We start from the raw sequence: 27,649 nt of genomic DNA, 5'->3' as shown, positions 1-27,649 counted from the left end.
CAGAAAATTCCAGTCCTGACCATCTATTCCAGAACCATGCAGTAGGTGGCACCTAAAAGCTCTTTGGAGGCAAGCAGGCGCCATTTAAGCGGGAGCAGGCATCACTGCAGCAGGCATTTAGCACAGCTCAGAAGTCAGAGATCGAAGAGGAAAAGAAGAGAAAGGCCGCAAGTCTGTGGGGAGGCTGTGACCACGCCAGGTCCGCGGGGGCAGGGCGGTGCAGGTGCGCGGGGGCGGGGGGGGGGGTCGCAGGTGTGCCGGGGCTTGCGGGGCGTGGGGCGCACCGGGACGCAGGTGCGCGGGCGGCGCAGGGCGCGCGCAGGGGCTCTAAGAGGGTGAAGCGCACCGGGTCACAGGTGTGCTGGGGGCTTGGGGCGCACGCGCTGGCGAGCAGGCGCGGGCGGGCGAGCGGCTGACAGCATCGTCACGGCAGCGAAAGGGAGCGCGTGCCCCGCCTGCCTCCGGGAGGAGCCCGCATCCGCACACTCTGCGCTGCCCAGTCCTATGAGAGGCGAGCTGGGAAGAAGCTCTGAGCAGTTGTGTTCTTCCTCAGGTAAGGGATTTCCCCTTGTTTGCTGTGGTTTTGCTGCGTTCACATTGGGGCACAGACGACTTTGGCTTTCTGTTTTGCGAGCCCTTCTGTTTTGCGAGCCCCTGAAAAGGAATCGCCACTGGGCGGAGGGGGGGGCGGGGGGTGGAGGCAGTGCGAGTCAACAGTAGTGGAAAAAGCTGCATTTATGTATCCTTGTCAGGGAGGGTGATCATCTTGATACCCTTGTGTAAAACAAATTCTTAAAAAATCTGCATCTTAGATATTTGGCTTTCCATCTAAAACAGAAGATAGTGTTTTAGAAAAATCTGAGGTGCGGCTGTTTCTGTTAATGTGGAAGATGATTTATTGGATTTATGAAAGTCCTTAAAAGATGTGGTCCAACGTAAAAATACACATAGCACATTAGATAGAGGCTGCCGTTTTGTTCTGCATGTTTCCTACTAGACCACAGCCCTTCATGGGCTTGTCTGAGACTTGGCTAAATATTTTAATTCTCTTTTTGAATAATGAATTTGATGATATCTACATGGTTTTCCTTTCTGTTTCCCCGTAAGAGCGGCATGTAGGGAAGGCACAGCATCCCATCTTTAGCTGTTAGACTGTGGTTCCCATAAGAAGACAAGGACTGCTTACAGCACGCAGGCTGGCTTCTCCCCGTGTGGGAACCTACTGGAGTCTTCCCTTGAGACATGCTGTCTTTTCCCCCTTTAAAACTCCAATTTATGTTCTATGGGGGTATGCGAGACTTAAATAGGAAGCTTTGTGAATCATCAATTCCATCCATCGAATGGTGAAATACAACGTTGTGTTGGGATTCCGTTTCTTCAGACTGTGCAGTCACACAGCTTGCCTTCCTTAGGAATTTATTCTTTATGTCTGCCCCTGTTTTTTGAACCACCCTCTTTCATGTGAGAAGCTGGTGTTAGCACATGAGATCTTTTCTGCTTTGAACTAAAAACTTTGAAAACATTCTCTTTAAGGAAAATTTTCTAGATAACAAAGACTGGAGCATTTTACATTCCATATCAGTCCAGATGTGCTTCTTTTCTAGTGGCATTTGGATATGAAGAGGTGGAGTAGGAGGGAGAGAAAGGTGGAGAATAAAATTAGAATAAATTTAACAAATTTGTGAGGGAATAATACTTTTTGTGGAGTGTTGCTTGAAATGGCAAATTGTCAACAATTCTATCTGGAAATGCACATGGTCCTATGGGCTGAGGCACAGCAAGACCCACAGTTTATCTTATAGAAATAGAAGATATAAGGCAAAGAAACATGTTCATCTCATTTAACACATGCATTTAATTCAGATATAGAGACTGTGGTCCCTGGTAAACACAGGATGGGGAGAGAAAGAACTGATTCCTAGGCACAGCATTGCTGCTCATCCCTTGGTTATCTCGGGAGATGGCAATTATATGTTCAGGGTTATTGTAGAAGCCTCCAGAATCTTGTTAGAGCTTTGATAAAATTGTCCCTAAGATGAGATGCAGAAAACACCTAAATTCCAATTTTGGCAGTCCTTTCCAGCTCGTGCCTAGCAATCTAGCTTTCTCAGCAATCAGCAATGCTGCTTTACCGTGAGAAGAGCAGAGACTTATTAGTTTCAGGTTGTGCATATCCTGTAAACCACACATGACTTCATCCTACTAGAAATGTATCATTTCATGGGTGGATACTGCCTCTACTCTGATACCTGCATATCTTACTGAAAAAATTAAAATCTTTGAAAACCAGTGGGAGTTCTTTTATCAAAAAGAGTACATCTGTGATAATAAAAACATTGTTTATTCTAATGTTGTGACCATAGTTGGTATATTAGTATATTGAAAATTAACCTATTGATTTAGACAAAATAATCATTTTTCCAAGATAAATAGAGTAAAATTTTGCACTATAAAGAGTTTCTTTGTTACAAAGAAGAGCATTTGGTTGCCTGGGGTGAGATGGTGGCTTGCCAGCTGTTTTAAGTTAAAAAGGGCTTAGTGCTGACCTGTAACTTTCAATTCAGATAACCATTGTGCTCCATTCTCACTTATAAGGTGGACTAGATCGTCCATCCATCATTCTGTCTATGTATAATCCATCTATCACCTGTCCATCTATTTATCCGGTGTGGGTATTTACAATGGATAGAAACAGAACTGATTTTTTTGGACACTGATTTTGGTTATGATTTGTCTCACAAAATAGCTATTTTTAGTCAAAAGAGAGAGTGATGGTTGTCATGTTGTCACAATTGCTAATTATCTTTAACAAGGTAAATTTATACACATGCACACATAGGAATAACTTAAAAATTATTCGATTTCAAATAATGTTTAGGTTTTATTGTGTGGCTTGAAATTCTGTCTTCCTTGACCAAGTAAGTATTCAGAACAAACACCCTCTCATTCTCTCCTCCTCTGCTCTCACCACTGGCAAATTGCAGAAAGAAAGATTCCTTATAGCTCTCTCCTTAGTGCAGTTAAGTTTTTTTCATATAAATCAGTACTGTCTAATAGAAATAAAATATGTGAGCAACATGCTTAATTTAAAATGTCCTAATAGTCACATTAGAAAAGCAAAATAAAACACAAAATTAATTTTAATAATGTTTTCTTTAACCCAATATATCAAAAATTACCATTTTATGCTAATTCTTACATTTAAAGAATATCTCAATTTGAGTTACTTACGTTTCAAGAGTTTAGTAGCCCATGTGGCTAGTGGCTAGTGGCTAGTGTATTGGCCAGCACAGCTACAGATTGTTAACACTCTGGCAAAACAATTTAAAAGCTTAAATGTTAGGAGTCATTACATTAAAATAAACACTATCGAAAATAAATATACAAAGGATCTCAAATTACTGTAAGCCCTCTAGTTGTGTCATCTTGAACCTATTACTTTTTTATCAGTAAAATAAGAGGATTGGATCAAATACATCCTCTGATTCTACAAAAAGTAACCAGTGGATAGACGTGGATTCACCCCACATGCAACCTAGAAGTCTACTATCACAGAAACAGAGGGAGCTGACCTAGAGGTGAGCATCGCCATTTTGCACCAGTATTAGTTTGCTTCAGCCCATACTTGATTACAGACGTCAGCAACTGAGATCCCATATCCCATTAGAGATCATTCAATTTTCATGTCTACATCCCTTTACTGGGGATGTAGTAGTGAACCCATTGTAAAATCGATAAAAAGCTAGTGAGCTAGTGTTTACCATATAATTGAATATGCTTTGAGGATCTTTTAGTATTATCCTTCACTGGTATGTGTATTTTCGTATTTTCAGTGTTTGTAACTATGTATTTTATACCATTAAATACGGTTTGGTGAAATGTAATACTTTGTAATTGACTCACAAATATTGACTTCTTAAAACACATAAATGAATGCCCTTAATAAAAAGACGTCAATTTCTTTACCTGGTCCTTGAATAGCCTCCATGATCAGTTAGTGGTGGAGGGGATAATACCATTTCCATCACATGGCTTGCTCTTCCAGAAGTTATGATAGGAGATTGGAGATTTAAAGAGAGTAGTGCTTTGTAAAAGGAGTTTGTGCAATATTTTTCTAAAGCTAATTAATTTTTGTAAAGTGATTGTTTTTCTGATAAAAGAACACAAGAACTTTCCTCTAGGCCTTCTCATAATAAACAAACACACACATGTATATACATATATACACACAATTATCTACTTTTGAAGATACTTACCAGAGCTCAGACAGAAGAACCTGTGGAGGGGAAGCTTTCCTTCCTATGTCATCTTTACACTCCAATTCTTTATTAGAACACATCTGTGACTTGATTTTGGAGCTTATTTTCAGATGATACTGTGAAAGAGTATCCCTAACTGAGATACAAAGAGGAAAAGTTTGTTAGATTTGGTTGCATAGAAAATTTAAATTTCTATCTAGAAAAAAACAAAGGACAACAGCTGGGAAGAAATATATGCAACACCTTTCAGATGAGATCTAATTTCCTCAATGAAGTGGGTTTCAAATTTTGTGAATATCTGAATCCCCTGATGGGCTTGTTAAACCTGAGATTGCTGGGTTCAACCCAAGAGACTGATTCAACGGGGCCAGAGCATTTCCAGCAGTGTCTTTAGTGGGGGATAGTGCTGGTCAGCTAAGCATAGTTTGAGAACCACTGCCTTAATATAACTGTCATCTTTGCAAGTAGAAAATTTAGCAGAAGGCAAGAGCAGGCAACTCTCAAAGATACAAATACAAATTAGTTTTAACATATGAGAAGATACTCAGTGTCACACAGCTTACGTAAATACAATTAAATCAGTAATAAGAAACAGACTTCTTATTACATGGGAGAGATCAAAGAGTTTGATAATACACTGTACTGTACAAGGTGTGAGGAGCTAGCACTCATACACTGTTGGGGACAAATTTTTAGTAATTTTGGAGGGCAGCTGGTAATCTCTACCAACTTTAAAATGCACATATCCTTTGATCCAGCAGTTCCACTTATAGGAGTTTATTCTACATAGAGACTCAAAAATGTGATAAGATATTTATGTTTAAAGCTATTCATTGAACAGAAAAGCAGGGAGAAACTGATTGATAAGTGATGGACTATTTCTCAGGGAGTCCTATGCAGCTATTACAAAGCACAGTATGGCTCTGGATGTAGTGAAATAGGCAGGTGTGCATGAAACATTGATACAATACTACTCCCATTTGTCTTTCTATTAATTGAGATCTATCCCTCATTGACTAGATACCATTTTATTAACACCTGATAGCACTCAACCTGTAACTACATGCTAAACATTCGATACCAACTCTCCTTTCCCATCTGATTTGCGCTCTTGACTATTTCTGACTGAAATAGAAATGTAGTTGCTGCTGTGGGTTAATATGAAAAATAACTTCACTCAAGTTAATACATTGGAAACATGTAGGAAATATTGGTTTTTGCTTCAGTAATTGTTTTGTATTATTTTCATTCTTATATGGACATTCTGAGAATTTTCTCTCATAAGATTATCCATCTCTATCCTTTAACACAAATCTAGATTTTATTGAAGTCATAACTTTTTTAGTAAGTCAGAAACATACACAGCCATCCATTATTAGCTGCCTAACGTTATTATTACATTTTTTAAATAAATGCGACTGCTCTGAAAGTTACTTGGCAAGATTACATGATAGTGTAAAAAACATCCTCAACATTTTAGGATTTAGTTTCTTACTAATTTGGATTGGCTTAAATGTGTTCATGAATTTGCTAAACCTGAGTCGAAATGCAGATTCTACCACTTACTAGCTGAGCAGCAATGCTTGTTACTTTAACCACAGTAGAATTCAGATCTCTTACCTGTGAAGTGGGGCTACTAATACCTAAATCAAAAGTATTTTGAAGGTCCAGCTTGTATAGGGCCTCTCAACACTTGCTTGATGGTCAGGGTTTATGGGTGTTTTCTAATTAACATCTCAATAGTACCTCTCTGTGTCTCAGATTTATTCTTCCCCTTTATAACCTGGCACAAAACCTATTGTCTTATAGTTGCATTTTGCTTCTGGATTGAAGACTGGCCTTCTGCATCAGCCTTTTCTAATTTGCCTAATGCACATGCTCTTCAATTAATCTTAAAATATTGATTTTTTCCCCCTTTACACATTTCTCTTTGAGCCAGATCTGCAGGATCATCTATGTTGTATCTGGTCAAATCCCTATTCCTTCTTTCACCAACACTTTTTCCTCTCTTTCTTGACTGAGCTCAACTCCCCACAGGCAGTCTTGGCTTTGTAACTGAATTCATACTGTTTTAAGGATGTAAGAATATTCCCTGCTTATGTTTTTGTCAGTGTAGTCTTTGGCTATTCATCTATGTAATGATTTGGGGATCCTGACCCTGACTGGAAGCTTGTTGAAGACAGGTGGTGCTAAAGACCATCTGATGCAATCTGTTATTAGAGTCTAGACACATCAGTAGCTATAGCCTTTTATAGCATGTTTTGCTTACCTGCTTAATGATGGTAGAGCAGACACAAATATTCAGTAACTAATGGTTAACAGCTCCTGACTCTGTTCCCTTGCCTCTTCTCATTCCATCAGCTTCTGACCTCCTTGATGTTCTTTGCTCATCAAAGGCATTGGCCCCTGGTTCATTCTTCCTTCTTACCCTATGTTCAAATGTCATACATTTGAATCTTTTTCCTCTATTCCCCTTAAGCTCCACACTCACAATCATAGCCACAGGGAATCTTGTCAGCGCTGGAAAATCTCCCACTTATAGAGGGAAAGCGGAGCATCCCCCCTCTGACCACAGCATCTTGTCTTTGCAGCATACCTGCTCAAATTCTCATTGAATCTCTCCCAAAACTTACATTTATCTTGCTAATGTATTCAGCTGTTATCTTCCTATTAACATGTATAAATGTTCATGTCTCTGTATTTTAAAATTAATTAAAAATAATCCTTTAAAAAAATTAAAACTGTGTACCACTCAGCCACAAATTCATAATCTTTCCTCTAATTCACAACCAGAGTCTCAGAAGCTATTATAATCTGCCTGTAATAATTTCTGCATCTCATGGTCACTCCTCAACTTAATTCAATCTAGCTTCCACCCATGGTGCCATCAAAGCATTTCTTGCTAGATTCTCTTGCTAGTGATTTCTGTTGCTTCCCAAGGGTACTTTCTAGTTCTCACTGCACTTCTTGGCACCAGTTCATGCTGGTGAGCCCTCTCTACTTTTGGAAGTCCTCAATTTATTTGGCTTTCACATATAGCCATTCAGTGCAGTTGCTTCTACCCTAAGGTCTCTCCTTTTTAATTCTGTGCGGATCTACTGTCTTTCCAAACATTACATTTAAAGTCTCCTGAGGCCATGTCTAAGTCCTCTGCTCTTTATTCTCACAAGTCATCTCATCCCTGTATAAGGCTTCAATCCCTATCTCACTTTAATGAGGGTGGGGATGGGGGTGCAGGTGCAGGTGGGGGCACGTGTGATCTAGTGTCTGAGTCGGGAGTTCATTAGAGTTGCTCAAAGCCTGGAGTACACTGACCACTGAGTAGCTGTCGCAGTGATCCAAGTATGAGACAACATTCATTTGGAGAATGTAGGAACAATGGAGAAGGTGCTTCGTGGTTATGTCTGGACGTGTTTTGAAGATACTTACTTACACATGTTGTTGATAGATTGGAGGTGAGGTATGAGAGAATGAGAGGGGTTCAGAAGGACTCGAAGGTTTAGACCTGGACAACTGGAAGGAAAATGTTGCTGCAGACTGAAATGAAGAACAGTTTAGGGTTATATGGGGAGTTCACTTTTGTGCAAATTGCCTCTAGGTTGTCTACAAGGCATGTGAGTGGCCATGTCCAAGAGAGAGTGGGCCATTTGAGTCTGCAGTTTAGGAAAGAGGCCTGGCCGTAGCTATGCTTTGGCAGTTGTTGGGATCCAAATGCTATCCAAAGTCAGAACAAGATGACACCACTGAGAGGGTGAGTTTAGCAAAGGGGAAGCATAACAAGGACAGAGGTGTGAGGTTATCTTATTGGTGAAGTAATTAGAAGCAGTGGCACCGACTCACTTCTTCTGCCACTGCCGTTGTCCAAGCCGGGACCTCCTGAGTGGTCTCCTGCTTTCACCCTGTATCCATTATAGTTCTCAGGAGGTCTGTCACTTCTCTGTTCAAAATCTTCATTGGCTTCTTGCCCTTCTCACAGTAAAAGCTGCCTCAACACCACTTGCCTGTCTCCTGCCCATTACTTTGCTTGCCTCATCTACTTTTCTTCCTCCCTGAATTTTGGAATCTTCCTTGTTCCTAGAACATGTCACACTAGGATCTGTGTTTGCACCTGCTGCTTTCTCTACCTGGGAGTTCTTACCCCAGGTATCCAGAGTTTATACTGTCACCCCTCTCAAATCTTTGTTTAAATGGTAACTTCTCTGACCTCTTGTCACCTCTGATGTCCACTATGCCTTCTCCAAATGTAATGTAAAGATATCACATTGATGTGTTTTTATGAAATATACCCACACCCATGAAAATCCTTCATCTTAGAGACCTATAAAATAATTTTAAAAAATGATTTTCAAATTTTTAATTATGCAGATAGGAGAGCTTTTTACATTTGCATTGCTTTTAGAAAAATCATGTATTTGTGGAAGCATTAGTATATATCTTTTTTCAAAATGCTCTTTTCATAGGACAGTTGTTTTTCCAAAGCAGGTACCATGTCCCCTAATCGTATTTAAATGTCACCTTTATATTGTAGGGTTGCAAGAAGTGTGCTCACTTCTGAGAAATACCTATTATATGGCACACTACTAAAAGCCACTTGCCGCACAAAATGGTAATAAATTTAGAACAATGGCTTTTTTATAAGAGAAAAACACAATTTGAGCCCTTTAGTTCCTCAACAAATATGTCTTTGTTGCAAATAACTAGTAAACCGGAATGTGGTAGAAAATACTTTTGTGGTTGCTTCTCATCTCCATATAAAATCTTGTGAAGAATCTACTATATTTTAAAAGTCCTTTTTATATATTAAAAATAAATATCCAAATGCACCATATCCAGTAGTTCCCCCTGACTTTTGGCTTCAACTTCTTCGCTTTAACAACTGACTGATGAATAAAGCAATAAATTCATTCTCCTCTGTTCTGTCTATGTAATGTTATTAAATATGCTTTTGAAGTTTTTTATTTCAGTTGACCTTACCAACTTATGAGTGGTTACACATATGTAGATTTTTCAAAATTTTATTTTGTTTCTTTAATGAGCTCATTTATCTTCCCTGGTACAATTTACCTTGGTTGACTCACAAGAATGTATTTCATCAGCAGAGGTAATCGGTCATTGTGTGTTCAGTATTTCTGATGTGTCTGGTGTTGGGTTGGATGCCCTAATGAGCTGGCAAATCAGTTCCACAGGGTCCCTGCCTTTAAGGCACTGACATTCAGGTGGAGCAGAGGGAGAAAATTCAAATACCAGTAGAAGAGTTTATGTGCCAGAGCATCTTATTATTGAAAGAGAATCATTTCAGCAAATTATAGAGATGCTGACATGTGTTTGACACATTTATACTTTTGTTTACCTATTTACCCAATCCCTTCCCTGTGAAACTTCTAATATTGATTTATACACTCCTTCAGTATTATTTTTTATTTATCTTCGTATAGGATTCTGAGTAAGGAATGTATTTTAGTTTGTCACTAGACATTTTGATGTATTATTTTAAATATTTTTCCATAGCCGGAAAATAAGTCTTTTTCCAATGGCTTGTGGCCTTTTGCCTTTCACTATTAATAAGAAGGGGTTTCTAAGTAATAAAAAATTGAGTTTAAATTTTATAATACCTGGATTATGTATGATGTATTATTAAACTTTGCTGAAAAATGAAGGTTTGTTTTCATGTTCTAGAGCAGAGCGGACCAATAAATGTACAATGTTAGCTACAATGTAATGTTGCATTTCCTAGTAACTGAAGTAAAAAAAAAATGAAAAGATACGGGTGTAGTTATTTTACCCAATGTATATGTAATATTATCATTTCAACTTGTAATGAAAATCAGAATTATGAATGAGATATTTAACATTCCTTTTTATACTAAGTGTTCAAAATTCGGTGCAGGACATCTTAATTCAGTTGAGCTGCATTTCAAGAGGTGAGCAGCTACCATATTGGACAGTATAGTCTACAGGTTTAGTATTAAATGCTGTGGCTATTAGTGAAACTGCACATTCCCATTACTCCAACACAAAATTAGGGCCAGGAATTAGGTGCATATTTGAAATGGTCTTCTCAGGAAGTTAGATACTTCTAGCCTTGTCAGATCAGATTCACCCTTATCGCTTTTACTGTATAATGTGGATGACAAAGGAGAGAGACTGCCCACTCTGCCTGTGCTGCTAATTATGCCCACATTATGAGTATGATCTTTAATTGATGGTTTTATTGTTCACAAAATGTTTTCACTTACAATCGTATATTTTTACTGTGTTAAAATATAAATAACTTAAAATTTGCCCTCTTAACCATTTTTAAGTGTACAGACGAGTGGTATTAAGCACATTGTGCAGTCATCACTCCCATCCATCTACAGAACTCTCATCAAACACTAACTCCTCATTTCGCCTCTCCCAGTCCTTGGTAGCCACCATTCTGTTGTCTCTCTTATTTTAACTCTTTTAAGTACCTTATATAAGTGAGATTATACCATGTCTGTCCTTTTGTGACTGCCTTATTTCACTTAGCCTAATATCCTCAAGACTCATCCATGTTGTAGCATATGTCATAATTGTCATTTCTTTTATGGCTGAACAACATTCCATTGTGTATATATACCACATTTTGTTTATCCAGATAAGGGCATGTGGGTTGCTTCTACCTTTTGGCTATTGTGAATAGTACTGCTATGAACATGGTTGTACAAATATCTCTTCAATTATTTCATTTTGTATCTATATGTCAGTTACTTTACTATTTAAATTATTTTGGATATATACCTAGAAGTGGGTTGCTGCCTCATATGGTAATTCTGTTTAATTTTTTTCAAAGGCTGTACTTTTTTAGATTCCTTCCAGCAATGCACAAGGGTTCTAATTTCTCCATATCTTTCTCAACATGTTATTTTCCATTTGTTTTTGTTATTGTGTTTTTTTGAGATTTTACATTTGAGTTTATTCTTCACTTAAATTTAAACACTACTGTAGTTGAATAGTGCTTTTTTAAATAGCCATCCTAGTGGGTGCAATGTGGCAGATCTGTGGATTTACTTAGTATTTTTTCGATGATGAATGATGAGCATCTTTTTATGGGCTTTCTGGTCATTTGCATATCTTCTTTGGAGAAATGTCTATTCAAGCTCTTTGTCCATTTTTTAGTTGTTTTTGCTTTTTGTTATTCAGTTATAAGAGCTCTCTGTACTAGATGGTAGATCCTTATCAGATATATATTTTCTCCCATTGTGTAGGTTCTCATTTTAACGCCTACAGCACCTGGTCGTCCTAGGTGGTCTCCCATCCAAGTACTAATCAGGCCCGGCCCTGCTTAGCTTCTGAGATCAGATGGGATTGGGCATCATTTTGTTTTCTTGATGATGTCCTTTCTTGCATAAGGTTTTTAATTTTGATGAAGTCTATTTAATTACATGAAATTGCAAGTGGCCCTAAATAGCCAAACAATCTTGAAAAAGAAAAACAAAACTGGAGGCCTCACACCTACTAATTTTAAAACTTACTACAAAGCTACAGTAGACACAACAGTGTGGTACTGGCATAAGGGTACACATATAGACCAATGGAATAGAATTGAGAGTCCAGAAATAAACTTTCACATTTACATTTAATTGATATTTGACAAGGGGTCAAGACCATTCAATGGAGAAAAAATTATCTCTTTAACAGATGGTGCTGTGACAACTAGATAACCATGTGTAAAAGAATGAAGTTAGACCCTTTCTTACACCTTATACTAATATTAACTCAAAACAGATCAATGATCTAAATATAAGAACTAAAATTGTATAACTCTTAGAAGAAAACATAGGGGAAATCTTCATGACCTTTGATTTGTCAGTGTATTCTTAGATATAATACCAAAAGCATGAGTAACAACATAGTTCATGATTGTTTGAAGGAATCCTTTTTAGCCACTTGCCAATTTTATAAACTTTTATTTGGCTAAAACTCAAAAACCACCTAAGTAAATAAATGTACACAGTGTCACATTTCAATACGCTGACAGTGAAGGAAGGACTGCACATAGCCGCACATTAAGCCATCATGCCTGGCATTGAATACTTTCTCCTTGTGTGAAGAACTTCCATGCAGTAGTGCCTTCATCCTTTGGTGTTTATTTCCTTGCAGGGTTAGTATTATGTATTGGTTTCATAGGGTCTAACTTGGTAACTTGCCATTTGACTGGGGCAATAGTGTTGTTTTTCAATCACGTGATTTTCCTATTCAATTTCCTTACCCATGTGGAAAGAAAAGGCATAAGCAGAAATGGCCAAATGCAGTCAGGCTCTTGGAAGTCTGAAAAGTGTCATTTTATTTGGCTTTTGGGATTCCTGTCTATTATGCTTTCTCCAGATGGAGTAATATGAGATAAACATCAGTGAATCTTATTTCTATGCATAAGCTGTGGGCTTATTTTCCTCTTGGTAATAACTCTTAAAGAATAATTTATTCTACCCCTTTCACTCCAAGAAATGCCCTATTTCTCTCCATGTCTTTCCTTCTTGCATGTATTATGAGTCTTGCAATGAGTCCCTGAGACCCCTCCTCTCCCATATGGGGTGTGGCTCCATTACCTGGGTGCAGATATGTCACCTGCCTCAGCACCTGCATTATCATCACTAGGGTGGGTGTCTTCATAACACTGTGAAATAAGATTCCTGAAAAAAGATTCTGCTTCTTTAGAGAAAGACAAGCCATGAATGTTTAACTTTTACTTATGATCAGGCAGATATTTCCCACTAAGAAACAAATCTCATTTTTTTAGGTTTAGCTAAGAAGATACAAGAAATAAACTTTGGATTGAGATTCTAAAAATATAAAAAAGTAGACTTCCTTACCTAGAGAATTTATACTCTGTTGAAAACTCTTAATTTCTTTTTAGGATGTCATTATTTATACTGCAATATCAGTACCTTTTATTAGTGGTAGTTTTAAATATAGACACTCAAGTGTCAAACTTAAATATGGAGCTTGTTTAAAGTTAATAAAGTTCAAATGTTATAATAAAGGGAAATCTATTGAGAAGAAAGCATCGTGAAAAAAACAAGGCAAACATGAGCAGAAGCAAGCTGTATGGACTTCAGGAAATCATGTTTCTTTAAGCTCAGACTTTAGATGGGGCTTTTTTGGTAGGGAATTACACCACATTTTCAGGCTTTTCCAAATCTTCATTTTTAATGAGTCAAATTTTTTCAATTTATAATTTTTCTCTTGTTTTAACTATTTGTTTTTTGAAGCTCAATTTGGGTGTCATATAGAAAAAGCTTGTTTTAACTGAGATGCTTCTTTCATCTTATTCACCAGAATCTAATGCTTGAATGGACACTTGAATGGCAACTTTTATGACTCAGGAAATCAAAATTCATTTTTCCCAGAATTTAGGCCCCGTAGACCTAAGATAATCTTTATGCTGGTTTCTAGTATTTAAAGTCTCATTTTGAATTCTTTAAGACACATATCTTTATATTTCGTGTCATTTGGGGATGGATAGTCTATTCGCTTTCCTTGATCCTTTTCCTCATGTGTCTATGTTTATGCCATTTAAGTACAAGCAACTATAGAGGCAATTTTGTCCAAACAAATTCAAGAAAAAGAGCATAGAGGGTAGATTTAAAGTCATTCCAGGCAACCTTCTATTCAAGAGAAACCACTCCAGCTGCCTCTCCCATCCAACATAAGGTTTCTGTCATAGTGGACAACCAGAGACAAGCAGACATTTGGGGAAACCAACAACATAAAAGAGAAGAACCACAATAAACAGAACCAGAGATTTCTCAGATAAATGAGAACAGCAGCAATAAATCTCAATTAGCATTCTTGTTGAAATTTAGTCTCGTATGGCCTTTCCTAGGACAAGAATATACTTCTATGAAACAGGAAAAATCAGAGTACAAGAAGACTATTTAAAATATAAGGGAAAAGATTCAGGAGAAGTCAAAAATAGATACACTGAGTCCATCTAATATAAATTACAGAAAGACAGAAGAGATATAGGGAATAGGGCGATTGGGTTGATGTGATTAAAAAAAATAGAAGAAAATCTCTCCAACATGCAGAAATGATCACCTTTTTAACCCCTTATCACCCTCCAAACCTCCCCCCACCCCCCACACACATGATTTAAGTATACCCTGGTGAAATGTCATAACTCCCAGATAATGAGAACATCCTAACCCTGCCAGAAATGAGGGAAAAACCCAACTTTCTACAAAGGAAAGAAAATCATAGTGCCTTTGGGTTCCATATCAACACCCCCGGATGGTAAAGTTAAAATTAAATAATCTTTAAAATATGAAAGAAAAAAATCTGAAATTAATTTGGCTGCAGAATTTTATCAATCAAATGAGACATCATAAACTCATAAATTGTAATGCCATATAAAATAATTGATCAGTAATGTTTATACAAAAATTTAAAATGGATCCAAGGAAGGTGACAAACTAAAACACAAAAATTGGCAACTGAGGGTTACCTATGCAAAAAACAAACAAGGTGAAAAACAAAAGACCCAAGTGTTGCTGACACAATTACATTTTAATCAGCAAAGTTTGATGGAAGATGACCTTTCCATCTCAGTGGTTCCAGGCCTACTATCTACAGAGAAAAATCTTTACAAAATCCTCTTGATGCTGTTTATTGATAGGGTTTAGAAACAACCAGTGGAAAAAGCATAGAAGACATTTAAAATTTAAAACAAAGTATAAATATTATATATGGCAAATTTAAATACTGGTAAATGTTTTAAAAGTGTACTATAAGTAACAAAAATTAGGCAATGGAGGAAGGCAATTGTGCTAATCTTATAGATATAGCATAAAGTCAGTAAATCAAGTGTCAGAGTGATCACTTCGTAAGTTATAAAAATGTCTGATCACTATGTTATGCACCCTGAAACTATGTAACATTGTATGTCAACTGTAATTGAAAAAAAGACATTAAGGCCTATTATTCAAACAATGAGTACATTATTTAAAATGATAATGGTTACCGCCAGGAAATAGTAACTGAGTTTTCTTTTTTTTCTTTTTTTAATTTTTTTTTTTTTCAGAAATAGAGACTGGAGCTGTGGAAGGAAGGGACATGGGTGTGAATTAAAGAATATTTTATAATCTTTAAAAATTTTTTTAACCAAGTACATGTATTATGCCATTTTTCATTTTTTTTTTTTTTAAGTTTTCCAGCTGTGACAGCATGAGTGGGTTGGATTGGTTTGGGCAGGTTTAATCAGGCTTCCTGTGCTATCACTTTTTCTTCTTTCTTCTCTTCTTGAAGACCAACCTGCTGTGTCTGTATCCTGGCTCCCAGTGGCTCTTGCTTTCTTAGGGATTTGCGGATTTGCGCCATTGGACATCCATCTCCAGAACTCTACAGGTAATCTGACTCACTTCTTTAACCGTTATATTACCCTGCACTGATTGTCTCTTCTTTCTTTAGTTCTCAGGTTTCTTTACAGAGAAATCTACACTTCTCATCTTTTGAGCCATCTCATCAATTCCCATCACTCTCAAACCCATTGCAAAATGGCTTCGACTCTCTTCGCTTCCCCCAACATATCACTTAAGTGCAATTTTGGTAACCTTTATTGACTTCCTATTCTCCAAAATCAAAGGCTGGCTTTCCATTTCTGTCATCTCTAACAGTCTTTTTTTAAAACTGGAGTCTGAGAATGAATTCCTATTTTTTATGATTTCTTTAAAATTTGGTATTTAATTTCCATAATTTTAAAAGGATAAAAACATCCAGAATTATCTGGCAAACCACCTTATACCAGCATAGTGTTAACACCTTTGTAAATACTGCCCATATGAAGCTATACAACGTTTCTAGTACCTGGCAGGCCTAGTGCCTTGTGCATCTCAACTACCAGGTTCAACCAGGTTGTTTCATGTATCATTGTATTCTTGCCTGAAATATTTATTCAGTAGTTGGTTTTATAGTAAGAATAGTCATTGTTTTCTTATCATTTCTACTGTGAGCATGTGGGTTGTTTTTGTTTTCTGGGTATTAGGAACACAGCTGAGGCTGTTTCCGTTAACATAGTTCTCACATGGGATTTGATGGACTTACACATCTCTACAGCTGAGATGCAGTTTCAGAATCAAGAGATAATAGCCTCATGTACAGTAGGTTACTTTGCCTCCCAGTGTCTTTTTTTAAGTAAAAACTTTATTGAACTATAATTCACTCAATTAAAGTATACAATTCATTAGTTTGTAGCATATTCACAGGGTTGTGCAGTCATCACCACAGTTTTAAAATGCTTTCATCAATCCACAGGAAACCCTGTACCCATTATCAGTCACTTCTCATTTCTCCTGAATTCCCACCCAATCTCTTCCCTAAGGAACTGTAAATATGCTTTCCGTCTTTATAGATTTATAATTTTGCACATTTCATATAGATGCAAACATGCATATGTATGGTCTTGTGTTAGTGATGTCTTTCGCTTAACATAATGTTTTCAAGGTTTATCCATACTGAAGTATTCATGGATACTACATGTCTACAGTACTTCATATCTTTTTATTGCTGAATGGTATTTTATTGTATGGGTATACCACATTTTACTTATCCATTTATTATTTGGTGAATATTTGAATTGTTTCCACTTTAGGACTATTATGAATAATGTTTCTATAACAATTCCTATATGATTTTTTTATGGCTGTTATCATTTCTCAGGAGTATATACTTGGAAGGGAAATTGCTTGGTCATAGTAATTCTATGTTTAACCTTTGAAGATGTGATGGAATGTTTTTTGGAGCATTTTAAATTCAGGCTAGCAAAGCAGAAGGGTTCCAGTTTCTCTAAATCTTTGACAATATTTGTTATTTTCTGTTTATTTATTTATTATAGCTGTCTAATGGGTATGAAGTGGTTTTGATTTGCTTTTCCCTAACATTAGTTCCTTAGTAGTGTTGAGCATCTTTTTATGTGTTTATTGGCCATTTGTATTGCTTCATTGGTAAAAAGTGTATTCAAATCCTTTCTCCATTTTTAAATTGTTATTTTTGTTGTTTTTGTTTTGAATTGTAGTTGTTCATATATTCTGGAATTAATCCCTTATCAGATAGATATGATTGGTAAAAATGTTCTCCCATTTTGGGGGGTGGTCTTTTCACTTAATAGTATTCTTCGATGCACAGAAATTTTAAATTTTGGTGGTTTAATTAAACTATTTTTATTTGTATTACTTATGCTTTTGATATCACCCTTAAGAAACCACTGCCAAATTAAAGATGATAAAAATGTTTGCCTATATTTTCTTCTAAGAGTTTTATAGTTTTCAGTCTTATATTTGGTTTTTGATCCATTTTGAGTTAATTTGTATATGACGTGAGGGAGGGTTTCAACTTCATTCTTTTGCATGTAGGTATTCAGTTGTCTCAGCATCATTTGTTGAAAAGACTGTTCTCTCTCCATTGAAATTTCTTGGCACCCTTGTCAAAATTCAACTGGCTGTAAATGGGATAGTTTATTTCTCGATTCCGAATTTTCCATTCATTTATGTCTGTCCTGTGCCAGTATCACATTATCTTTATTATTGTAGTTTTGTCCTGAGTTTGAAATCAAGAAATATGTGTCCTCCAACTTTTTTTTATTCAACATTGTTTGGACTATTCTGAGTCTCTTAAATTTAATAAATTTTGGCCTCAGCTTTTCAGTTTCTGTAAGCTAGTCAGTTGGGAATTTTTTACCAATTGCATTGAATCTGTAGGAGATTTGGGGGATACAGGAGGTCCTCACTTGTCATCAATAGGTTCTGGGAACTGAGGCAAAATGATGTGTAACAAAACAAATTTTACCATAAGATAACTGACATAAATAAGAGTTAACTTCTTACGCTATCTCATTAATGTTGTAATGAAAAGACAGTGAATGGAATGACATTATTTGAGGATACCCTGTATTGACATTTTAACACTGTTAAATCCTCTGACACATAAATAAGTGTCTTTCTCTTTCCTTAGGTCTTACTTTTTTTCCAACAATATTTCATAATTTACAGAGTGGAAGTTTTGTACTTCTTTGTTAAATTTATTCCTAATCATCTTGTTTTTAATGATATTATAAATAAAATTGGTTTCTTAATTTCATTTTTAGCTTGTTCAACAGATATGTATGCAGATACAGTTTATTTTTATGTGGATGTTGTATCCTAAAACCTTCCTAAACTAGTTTATTAATTCTCATATTTTATATTTGATTCCTTAAAATTTTTCTACATATAAGATCATGCCATCTGTGACAAAGGTAGTTTTGTTTCTTTCTTTTATAGAGACAGATGCCTTTTATTTCATTTTCTTGCCTAATTCTCTTGGCTAAAACCACAAATAAAATGTTGAATAGAAGCTGTAAGGGTGGATACTCTTGTCATTTTCCTGATTGTAGGGAGAGGATATTAATTTTTACCGTTATTATATTAGCTCTGGGTTTTTAAATTGTATGTTCTTTATTTGGTTGAGAAAGTTTCCTTTGATTCCTGGTGTAAGGTTGCTTTTTTATGATTGGGTGCTGAGTTTTGTCATTTTTTTTGTACCTACTAAAATTATGGTTTTTGATCTTTAGTTTATTGATATGGCATTATATTAATTTTTGGATGTTAAACCAACTGTACATTTGTGGTATATATCCCACTTGTTAATAATGTATAATCTTTTTTATATATTGACAAATCCAATTTGTTAGTATTTTGTGAGAATTTTTGTTCCTATATTTATAAGAGATACTGGTTTGTAGTTTTCTTGTGATGGCTTTGTTTAATGTGGTATCAGGATTATATCGGACTCTGAAAGAGTAAGAAGTGTTCTTTCCTATTCATTTTTTAAAAAGATTTTGTAAAGAATTGGTTTTAATTCTTCTTTAAATGTTTGCTGGAATTTACCAGTGAAGTCATCTGGGCCTGGGCTTTTCTTTATAGATAGTTATTTAATTAATATTTTAGTATCTTTATCTGTTGTAGGTCTATTCATTTTTTTTTTATGGTTCTTGAATCAGCTTTAGTAGTTTATGTTTGTTTCTTCTAAGTTATAGAACTCGTTGGCATATATTTGATCATAAGAGTCCCTTATTCTTTTTATTGCTGTAAGGTCAGTAGTAATGTCTCCTCTTTCATTCCTGATTTTAGTAATTTGAGTCTTCTCAACTTTTTGGTCAGTTTAACAAAAAGTTTGTTAGTTTTGTTGGTATTTTCAAAGAACAACTTTTTGGTTTTATAGATTTTTTTTCCTTATTGTTTTTCTATTCATTATTATTTTTCACTGTAGTCTAATTTTTCCTTCATTTTTCTTCTTTTGGGTTTAGTTTGCTCTTTTTCTTAAGGTGGAAGATGGCATTACTGATTTGAAATCTTTGTTCTCATTTAATGTAGGTGTTTATAATTTCTCTGTGAGAGCTACTTTAAGGGCAAACCCTCAATATCTTTTTGACATTTTCTGCTCCCTTCTCTCTGGGTTTTCCCCACTCTCCTTCTTGCTTCTTTGAGACTCCCTTTACTGCCTGGTCCTTACTGAAAATAGCCAGAGATCTTTGCACTGTTAACTGTGCTAAGTGCTTAATCTTGTATTGTCTCACTAAATTCCCACAGTAGCTCTATGAAGAATGCGGTGTTATTATCTTCAGTTTCTAGCTCAGGCAACTTAAGTGTAGAACATTTAAGTAAATAACATGCCAAGTTCTCTTATTATTATACATCGGATTGGCATTTTGTCATCTCGTGTTCCATGCCCTTCTTGAGTGATTTGTCTTCATTTTTTTTAAAAAATTATTTTATTAGTTTCAAGTATGTAGTACATTGGTTAGACATTTATATAGTTTATAAAATGATCCCCCTAATTGCTTTTTCTCTCCTCTGGCTCTCCACCTAGCCATTGCATTAATGCTAACTGCATTCCTTACGCCATGCTCCCCATTCCTGTAACCATCTATCAACAGTGCTATTTATTTGATTTTATAGATTTTTTTCCTTATTTTTTTTTCCTGTCTGCTCCACTTGATCCCATGGATGATTCAACCATGACATGAACAAGGGCCCAATTCCTGCTCTCGTTCCCTCCATGGGGTTCTTCTGACTGTCATGGCTTTCATTGCTTCACCATCTTCACTTAGCCCTCTGTGAAATCTTTCCAGAGGGCCATGGGCAGAGGTGGGTGCCCCACCAGGTTCTTCTCTTGCCTTTGTTTATGGCTTTACCACCGTGTCTACCAAATAGGGTACAGTGTATCCTCTCCTGTGCCTGTCTTCTAATACTATGAGCTTCTATTGGGTAAGCAGCAAGTTTTCATATTTAGAAGTTTTTTTTTTTTTTACAAAGGCTTATAAAATGAATGAACGAATCTGAGGTGGAAGAATGTAATTTGCAGTCTAGAGAAAAACTGTTAGAGAGTTGTGGATCAGTATGGAGTTGTTATTGCCCCATACCTCTCATAAATTCTCAGTGAACTTTATACTCTTTTACCTGCCTGTCTCCTATGCATCTTTCATGTTCCTACTTCCATGCTACCTCCTTTGGGAAGTTGTTTCTGGTATTCCAGGTTGGGTAGGTTCTTTTAGACCTCTCTTTTGAAACAATCCTGTGGTGTAATTTATTAAATATTTGTGAAGTTATCTTGTTGATGTCTGTCTGCTCCACTTCATCCCAAGTTCACAAGAGCAGAGCCCCTGCCTTAGGTCTGTCTTTTGTACAGTTGTTTGCTGGCCTAGAGCCTGGTCTTTAGAGGAATTTCAGTAGATAATTCTTGGACAAATGAATTATAGTAAGTATTCTTTTTTTACATGTAGTCTTTGTTTTCTATATCTTGGTTGCTAATTGAATAATGGAGACACCTTTATATGGCCAAGAACATATTCACTAAACAGAATTAGTGTGAGCTGTAGACCAAGAAATCTCTTAGAAATTTAAGAATACATAACTTGTTAAGACAGGTTCCTTTCCAGCTAGGTGTTTACACTCCAGTCATACTAAAGAACCATAATATAAGCAAGGCTGAGTGAGGCTGCTACCTTTCAAGCACACAGAGCCTCATTCTGAGGAGGCAGAGAGAAGTTTCACACCACATTTCATAGGCCATTACACTTTTAAAATATAGAATGATTAATCTATCACATGGTACACTATTGGTCATAATGATCTTATGAGCATTTAACTGATCAAATCTTAAGTAGGCTTTCCTGCATTCCTATGTTTTCTTTTAGCATTGATGCTTCTTCAGTTTTTTAGTAGGTTTGGGATTCCAAAGTGTACACAAGAATGGTGGAGTGTGTGAACAGATTTGGCAGCATGTGTATGTGGTGAAATCAGGGGAGACATCAGGAGATGGGATGCCATGGTCCTGGCTTTGATCTGATGCTCCATTTGCTAGCAGACACCTACTGACCACATCTACTTATTTCCACTGCTAATTATGCTTAATACTTTTTTCTGGCCTCTGAACATGACTTTGTGAAGCAATGTCTTTTATTAGTAGTACTCTTAAGTGAAAGTCAGTACAATGGTTGCCTGGAGAAAATGAGTTTTATGCTTCATATTACCATATATTTTGTAGACTTAAGCAAAAACAAAATTTGGATGTTGCTTAATTTTCCATTTTTGTGTGTGTTATGTGACTTTTCTTACAAAAGAAGGGGCAGGATGAAAGATATTTGAGAATCTATATGTGAGGAAAGTGCATTTATCCCTGGACTTGGGATGACGTTTGTAATGAAAACAAACCCCATTCTACTCCATTTTAATGACTGCTAATAGTAGTTTATACTACTCTATTGGTAATATTTGGCTCCTCATGATTTTTTTTAAAATAAGGCACCCATAATCATTTTAATTTTGATGAATGAAAGGACTCTCCAAGCTTAGTTAACTGTCAACTCTTGCTATTTATTGAGGCAATCCACCCCATGGCCTAAGTAGTGTCCATACTACTTGACGTGCTCTCCATCTGTGCAGTCTGTGGGGCGCAACCTCACAGTAATACTTTGGTTTGCATTTCATCCTTGCCTTTTTGACTATGCAAGGTTGGGGACTTTGCATTCCCTGATTGCTTCTGTGCTTCCAGTTTCTTCATTGTGCAAAAGGGATAATGGCATCAGTTCTGCACAGTGGATTTCATAAGTTAATATGGACAGTGAATAAATATTAATATCCCGTTCCTCCCCATTGTCCTCATTCCCCTACTTGTTCTCATATGAGTAGTATATTGGGTGTTTACAGAACTTCAGGTAAAACAATAAAGATTGGTTGTGATTGTGTGTGTGTATGTATGTCTGTGTGTCTGTGTGTCTGTGTTGGTGGAGGTTAATTGCCATCTCTCCATTGGCTTACTTTGATTCTGCCTCCTTTAGACTAGCTGAGCATCTTTCCTCTGGGCATATGGTGCATGTGTGAGCAAAGATGCTCAGTGTCATTGTCCAATAAGGAGAGAGATCAGCTTCAGTTACCACTGAGTAGGCTGTCTGACCCTTTAGAAAATGAGGAGAGACTACACATAATGGATTTCGAATTGCAGAATTTTTGAAATGAAATTTGAATGTTGAGAGAGTGAAGGCAAACTTTATTACTTGGGGTTCCCCCCCCCCCCCATCAAAAGATGGTAAAGTGATCTATGCAATCTCTTTCAAGATTTTTTTAAAATTCTTTTAAACATCTGGTTCTTTTGCTAGGTGCTTTCTGGTTGACAGTTGGAACCCTCAAGCAACATGCCGGAACAGAGCAATGATTACCGGGTGGCTGTGTTTGGGGCAGGTGGTGTTGGCAAGAGCTCCCTGGTCTTGAGGTTTGTGAAAGGCACATTCCGGGAGAGCTACATCCCCACTGTGGAAGACACCTACCGGCAGGTTATTAGCTGTGACAAAAGCATCTGTACACTGCAGATCACAGACACCACGGGCAGCCACCAGTTCCCTGCCATGCAGCGGCTGTCCATCTCTAAAGGGCATGCCTTCATCCTGGTGTACTCCATCACCAGTCGGCAATCCTTAGAGGAGCTCAAACCTATTTATGAACAAATCTGTGAGATCAAAGGAGACGTGGAAAGTATCCCCATCATGCTGGTGGGGAACAAGTGTGATGAGAGCCCAAACCGCGAGGTGGAGAGTGGCGAGGCAGAAGCTTTGGCCCGCAGGTGGAAGTGCGCCTTCATGGAAACCTCAGCCAAGCTCAACCACAATGTGAAGGAGCTCTTTCAAGAGCTGCTCAACCTGGAGAAGCGCAGGACCGTGAGCCTACAGATCGATGGGAAAAAGAGCAAGCAGCAGAAAAGGAAAGAAAAGCTCAAGGGCAAATGTGTGATCATGTGAATGCCCTTCCTGTGGAAGGACCAGTTGAGTGTCCCCTGTCACCTCGCCTTCCCCGTTCCATGTGAAACCGACTGTCGTCAGGGTAGCATGTAAGATGCCCACATGTTAAATATTGCATTTTGACCAAAATGTGCCCTATTGTCCTTAAGAGGGCATTTCACACCACCAACAATAACCCACCTTCTCCAGAATCAGGGAATCTGCCAGGTGGTTCAAATGAAAACCATCATGCTCAGCATCGCAGGAGGCTGAGGGGTGCCAGAGTTTCTGAAAGCATTGTGTGCCATTAGGAGGCGGTAGGGCTGGTACCCACAGAAGAAGTGTATGCTGAGAGGAGTAACTGTCACCTGCATGCATGCCCAAGCATGTTAACCTGGAGCTGCAAGCACCAACCCAGACCAGGTGTTTCCCTCTGTTCAGAAGCCAATTTCATCTTTGGGGGAGGGAAGTGGTAGGAACTGGGGAGAGCAGACCAAAGTTACTCCATTTCATGGTTCTTTAACTGAATTAAACACAACCTGCCCCAGAGGATATTCACTCTCAACTCCCAGCAAACCTGTGAGCCTTGCTTCACTGAGGGACATACTCACCTCACTAGACCTAATTAGCAGGTGTCAGTTTAACCTTTTAGAGTATTTATTTTCACATACAATGATGAGTTCACTAAGAGTATGCTGCTGTATCAGAAATTCTTTTGTGTTTGAGGATATTGTGACATTACTAAACACTGCAATAATGGTCCTATGTGTTATACTTGGAAGGTTTTAGATGTGAAGTTTCCTTCTTTTGACCCATGAGGGCTGTAACTTCTTCCAGCCCTCATATTTTAAATAAATAAAAGCAATTAAAGTAACTATTTTTAGAAATTTCTGTTTTCCTCCAAGATGGTTTTCTTCTTTTAAATAACTCGATCTGTATCCAGCTGGGAAACAGCCAACAAAGGCCATTTGAAGACCAGAAGCACATCCATTTTCTAAGTAATATGGACATGTAAATGCCATACTTTGCACCTTAATGAAATATTTTGAAACAAGTTGTTCACTGTGTTTTTGATGACCTATCTATAACAGTATATTCCTGGAAAATGTGTTAGAGTAATAAAATAGTAGATTATCTTGCATGTTCCATTATAAATGTCTCCTAAGAGCTGTTCAATGCAGTATTCACTCTGGGAATAATTATCTTTTCTCCTACTGATCTTGTATGTATCAGTCCTTCAAACAAAATTACAGCCATTGCTGGTTCCTGCCTGCTGGTGTGGAGACAGGACGGAGGCTGGAGACAGGCAGGGAAGAGCCACTCAGCTTAATTGCTCTCCCATCCTCCAGTCTGGTTTGGCTCTGCTTCCTGAATGTTCCTATATTGACAGAGCCTGTGAGTTCTCCTGTTTATTCGTCAGCATAACCTACCCTGGACTCCAGGATATCCCTTTCAGCAGTCCCTGTTGCCCGCCTGACAGGCAGAGGAAGCTAAGTGCCACCCTCCAGGTTTGCGCAGGGAGCTTCCTGGCTGTGAAGTAGCAGCCGCCAGCCCAAACAGTTATCAAGTGTGGGACATGTGCACACACCCCAATCTGGTTTCTCTTCTCTCCTGCACCTGCTGTATATTCACTGCTCCTCCTGAATATGATGGAGGCAGTGATAACTGGGCAGCTCTGTGTCTTAGCAAATCCTAAATTAACCCTTAATGGTTAAATTTCCTTGACTTTGTCTCATCCTCTCTGCCCTTCTAATAACTCACCCTTGAAATGTGTTTAGTGTGTAGGAGGTGTTTTGAGAACTATTGACTCCATGGTCTTCACACAGTCTTGGCCTCTTAGAACAAAACCTGAGCAGAAAGTGCATGGAAGTGGCCTGAGCACCAGTAGGGGAACCCAGAACTCTTCATCAGACCCCCTGTCCGTCCTAATGGATATGCCCTCTGGCAGGATCCTTCTGTTCCAAGTAGCTGTTCCGATGCCTTCAAAGCTAGATCTAGTTGGTGGATTTTCTGGAACATTTATCTTTTAATTTGTCTCTACCTTTTTTTTTCTAAGATGTTATCAATTTGTAATTTGGCTATAGATTTAGAGGAAGAAGAAACAGGACTTCATGATCAAAACGAAATTCAGACATCTTGGGTGGGTGCTTGGCTAACAGTAAAATGTGATGTCTACCATGGGCTATAATGTCCACAAGGCTCCTAGAGTGAGTTCTCCCTGCCAACTGTCCCTGCTGATACAAAGCAGAATTGCTTTTTGCTTTCTCAAATCAGTATCTATGTTTTTAACTTTTTAGAGCTTCATCAATATGAGACACTTGTAATTATTGAAAATCTGATTTCATTCAGGACACATTTCGTTCCTGTATATTTTGCCTGTGAGTTTATAGGAAGGCATATTGATGCCTCAATCATGTTTCTTTGTTCTGAGGTTATTTTTCCTGAGCTGAAATGGTGATATTGATGATTTTCTCAAAATAATCTTTCAGGAGTCCCCCAACTGACTCAGGGCTTGAGGAGTTTGTTCTATTGAATCATGTCTTTAACATTTATGTGGCCCCATCCTGAATACGTAGTTGTGGTTCTTGAAGATGAATCCTACATTGCATATGGCATAGAAGTTTTTGATCTAGCACAGTAAGTTATAAAACTGAAAATATTGCTTTGAAGATGGCACTCTGGGAATAAGTATGGGGCTCCATGAGTTCCCTTCTGTCCTTGCCAGTCTCTCCATCTAGTGACAAGCCATGGGCATGCCCTGGGCATGCATGCAATACAGCAAGACCAACATAAGAGCAATATTGAATTGTTCATCAGATCAAAATTTATATATACACACACACACACACACACACACACACACACACACATACACATATACATATATATGTTATGTATATAATTTGTCTTCCTGCATTTTTGAAGTACAAAGTAGTACATTATACATATCTGTAAGCTAGTGTATTTGTTTCACTGTTTGTAGTATTTAAGAAATACTCATTGGACAATAAAAAATGTATTAAAATATTTTAAAAAGTCACTTCAATAATTTTTTTTCCAAACTTTGTAATGTGTTGCTCCTATAGAAGCCCTCTGGAAATATCTATAACTAATCAGACATATGTAAGTCCTCAAAGCTCCATTCTGGAATTCAGTATCCCACAAGGACAGTATGTGGACAGAGTGTTTATAGAGCATGACGTATGTATGGGATACCGATGTGTGTATATATATTTAAGGTGTATTTATTGTTACAATCCCATTATCTGTTTACAGTTATAAAAATCACCCTTGCATACAAGTTTCTAGTTGCCAGTGATGTTCTGAAAATAATGAAATATTAAAATAAAGCTTTGGTTCTGACACCCTGGCTGGAAGGTGGTGATGTTTCTTATTCTTTGGGGTGCAGCCAATCTGTGATGGTTTTGACCTAGTTCTCCTGCAGCTGCTTTTGTGTGCTTATTGGCCAGAGAGGAGACTGTGACAGATGCCCTGCGAGTGTTCACAGAAAGTTTTCTTAGGTGGTCCCTGTCACTGGGCTGACGTCATGCTCCAGGTAAGGTGAGATGCGAGGGAAGCAGTAGGAGCAGGATACTCCTTGGCTCAAAATGGTGAAGAAATCCCTGAGGATAGAAGTTTTACAGCTTGTTTTATACATTTGGATCAAAAAAAGGAAACATAAGGAGGGCTACATGAAAGCAATTGGTGATAGATTAACAGGGCGAGAAAGGAAAGTGGGGAAATATCTGGGATTGGTTAAACATAAAATGAAGAGAGACTTCTTTTACATTGCTGGATGCAGGGTAATTAACAGTTACAGCACATAGAGATGGTATGTTGGGGACAAGATAACCATGAGGGGTTCTGTGGTCTCATGCTCTGGCGCAGTGTGTATGCCCTGGGGGGTCCAGAAAAAGGGATTACTCTGACATTCCAATGGTTTATTATCTTAGATGCAAAAGACAGGCTTACTTAAGGTAAAGATTGACCCTTTGTCAAGGGAGCTACAGGTCTAGGATACGATTTTTCACCATAATTCCCTTTTAGGAATTTTTATGTTCAGATTGTCCTATGTGGTTACTTTTGGTCTCTGAATTTGTAAAGCTCATCATGCAGGCCTCCC

The 27,649-nt window shown here is 37.5% G+C and overlaps 1 protein-coding gene across 5 annotated transcripts; it reads left to right on the top strand.

Annotated features, from left to right (window-relative positions):
- The first annotated feature begins 74 nt into the window (after window positions 1-74).
- On the top strand, window positions 75-26,898 carry DIRAS2 (DIRAS family GTPase 2). Of its 5 annotated transcripts, XM_016160502.2 has the most exons (4): window positions 75-199; window positions 434-553; window positions 15,528-15,626; window positions 22,912-26,898. In XM_016160502.2, the coding sequence occupies exon 4, from the start codon at window positions 22,948-22,950 to the stop codon at window positions 23,545-23,547; it is 600 nt and encodes a 199-aa protein (XP_016015988.1). In that variant the 5' UTR covers window positions 75-199; window positions 434-553; window positions 15,528-15,626; window positions 22,912-22,947; the 3' UTR covers window positions 23,548-26,898. The 5 variants fall into 5 exon arrangements, with proteins under 5 accessions (XP_016015988.1, XP_016015992.1, XP_016015990.1 ...); XM_016160506.2 differs by lacking the exon at window positions 15,528-15,626; XM_016160504.2 differs by lacking the exon at window positions 434-553 and having other exon boundaries at window positions 82-199.
- The last annotated feature ends 751 nt before the right edge of the window (window positions 26,899-27,649 follow it).

Source organism: Rousettus aegyptiacus, unplaced genomic scaffold (genome assembly GCF_014176215.1).
Source record: "Rousettus aegyptiacus isolate mRouAeg1 unplaced genomic scaffold, mRouAeg1.p scaffold_m13_p_3, whole genome shotgun sequence".
Taxonomy (NCBI): Eukaryota; Metazoa; Chordata; class Mammalia; order Chiroptera; family Pteropodidae; genus Rousettus; species Rousettus aegyptiacus.
This window is presented reverse-complemented; position numbering and strand designations above follow the sequence as displayed.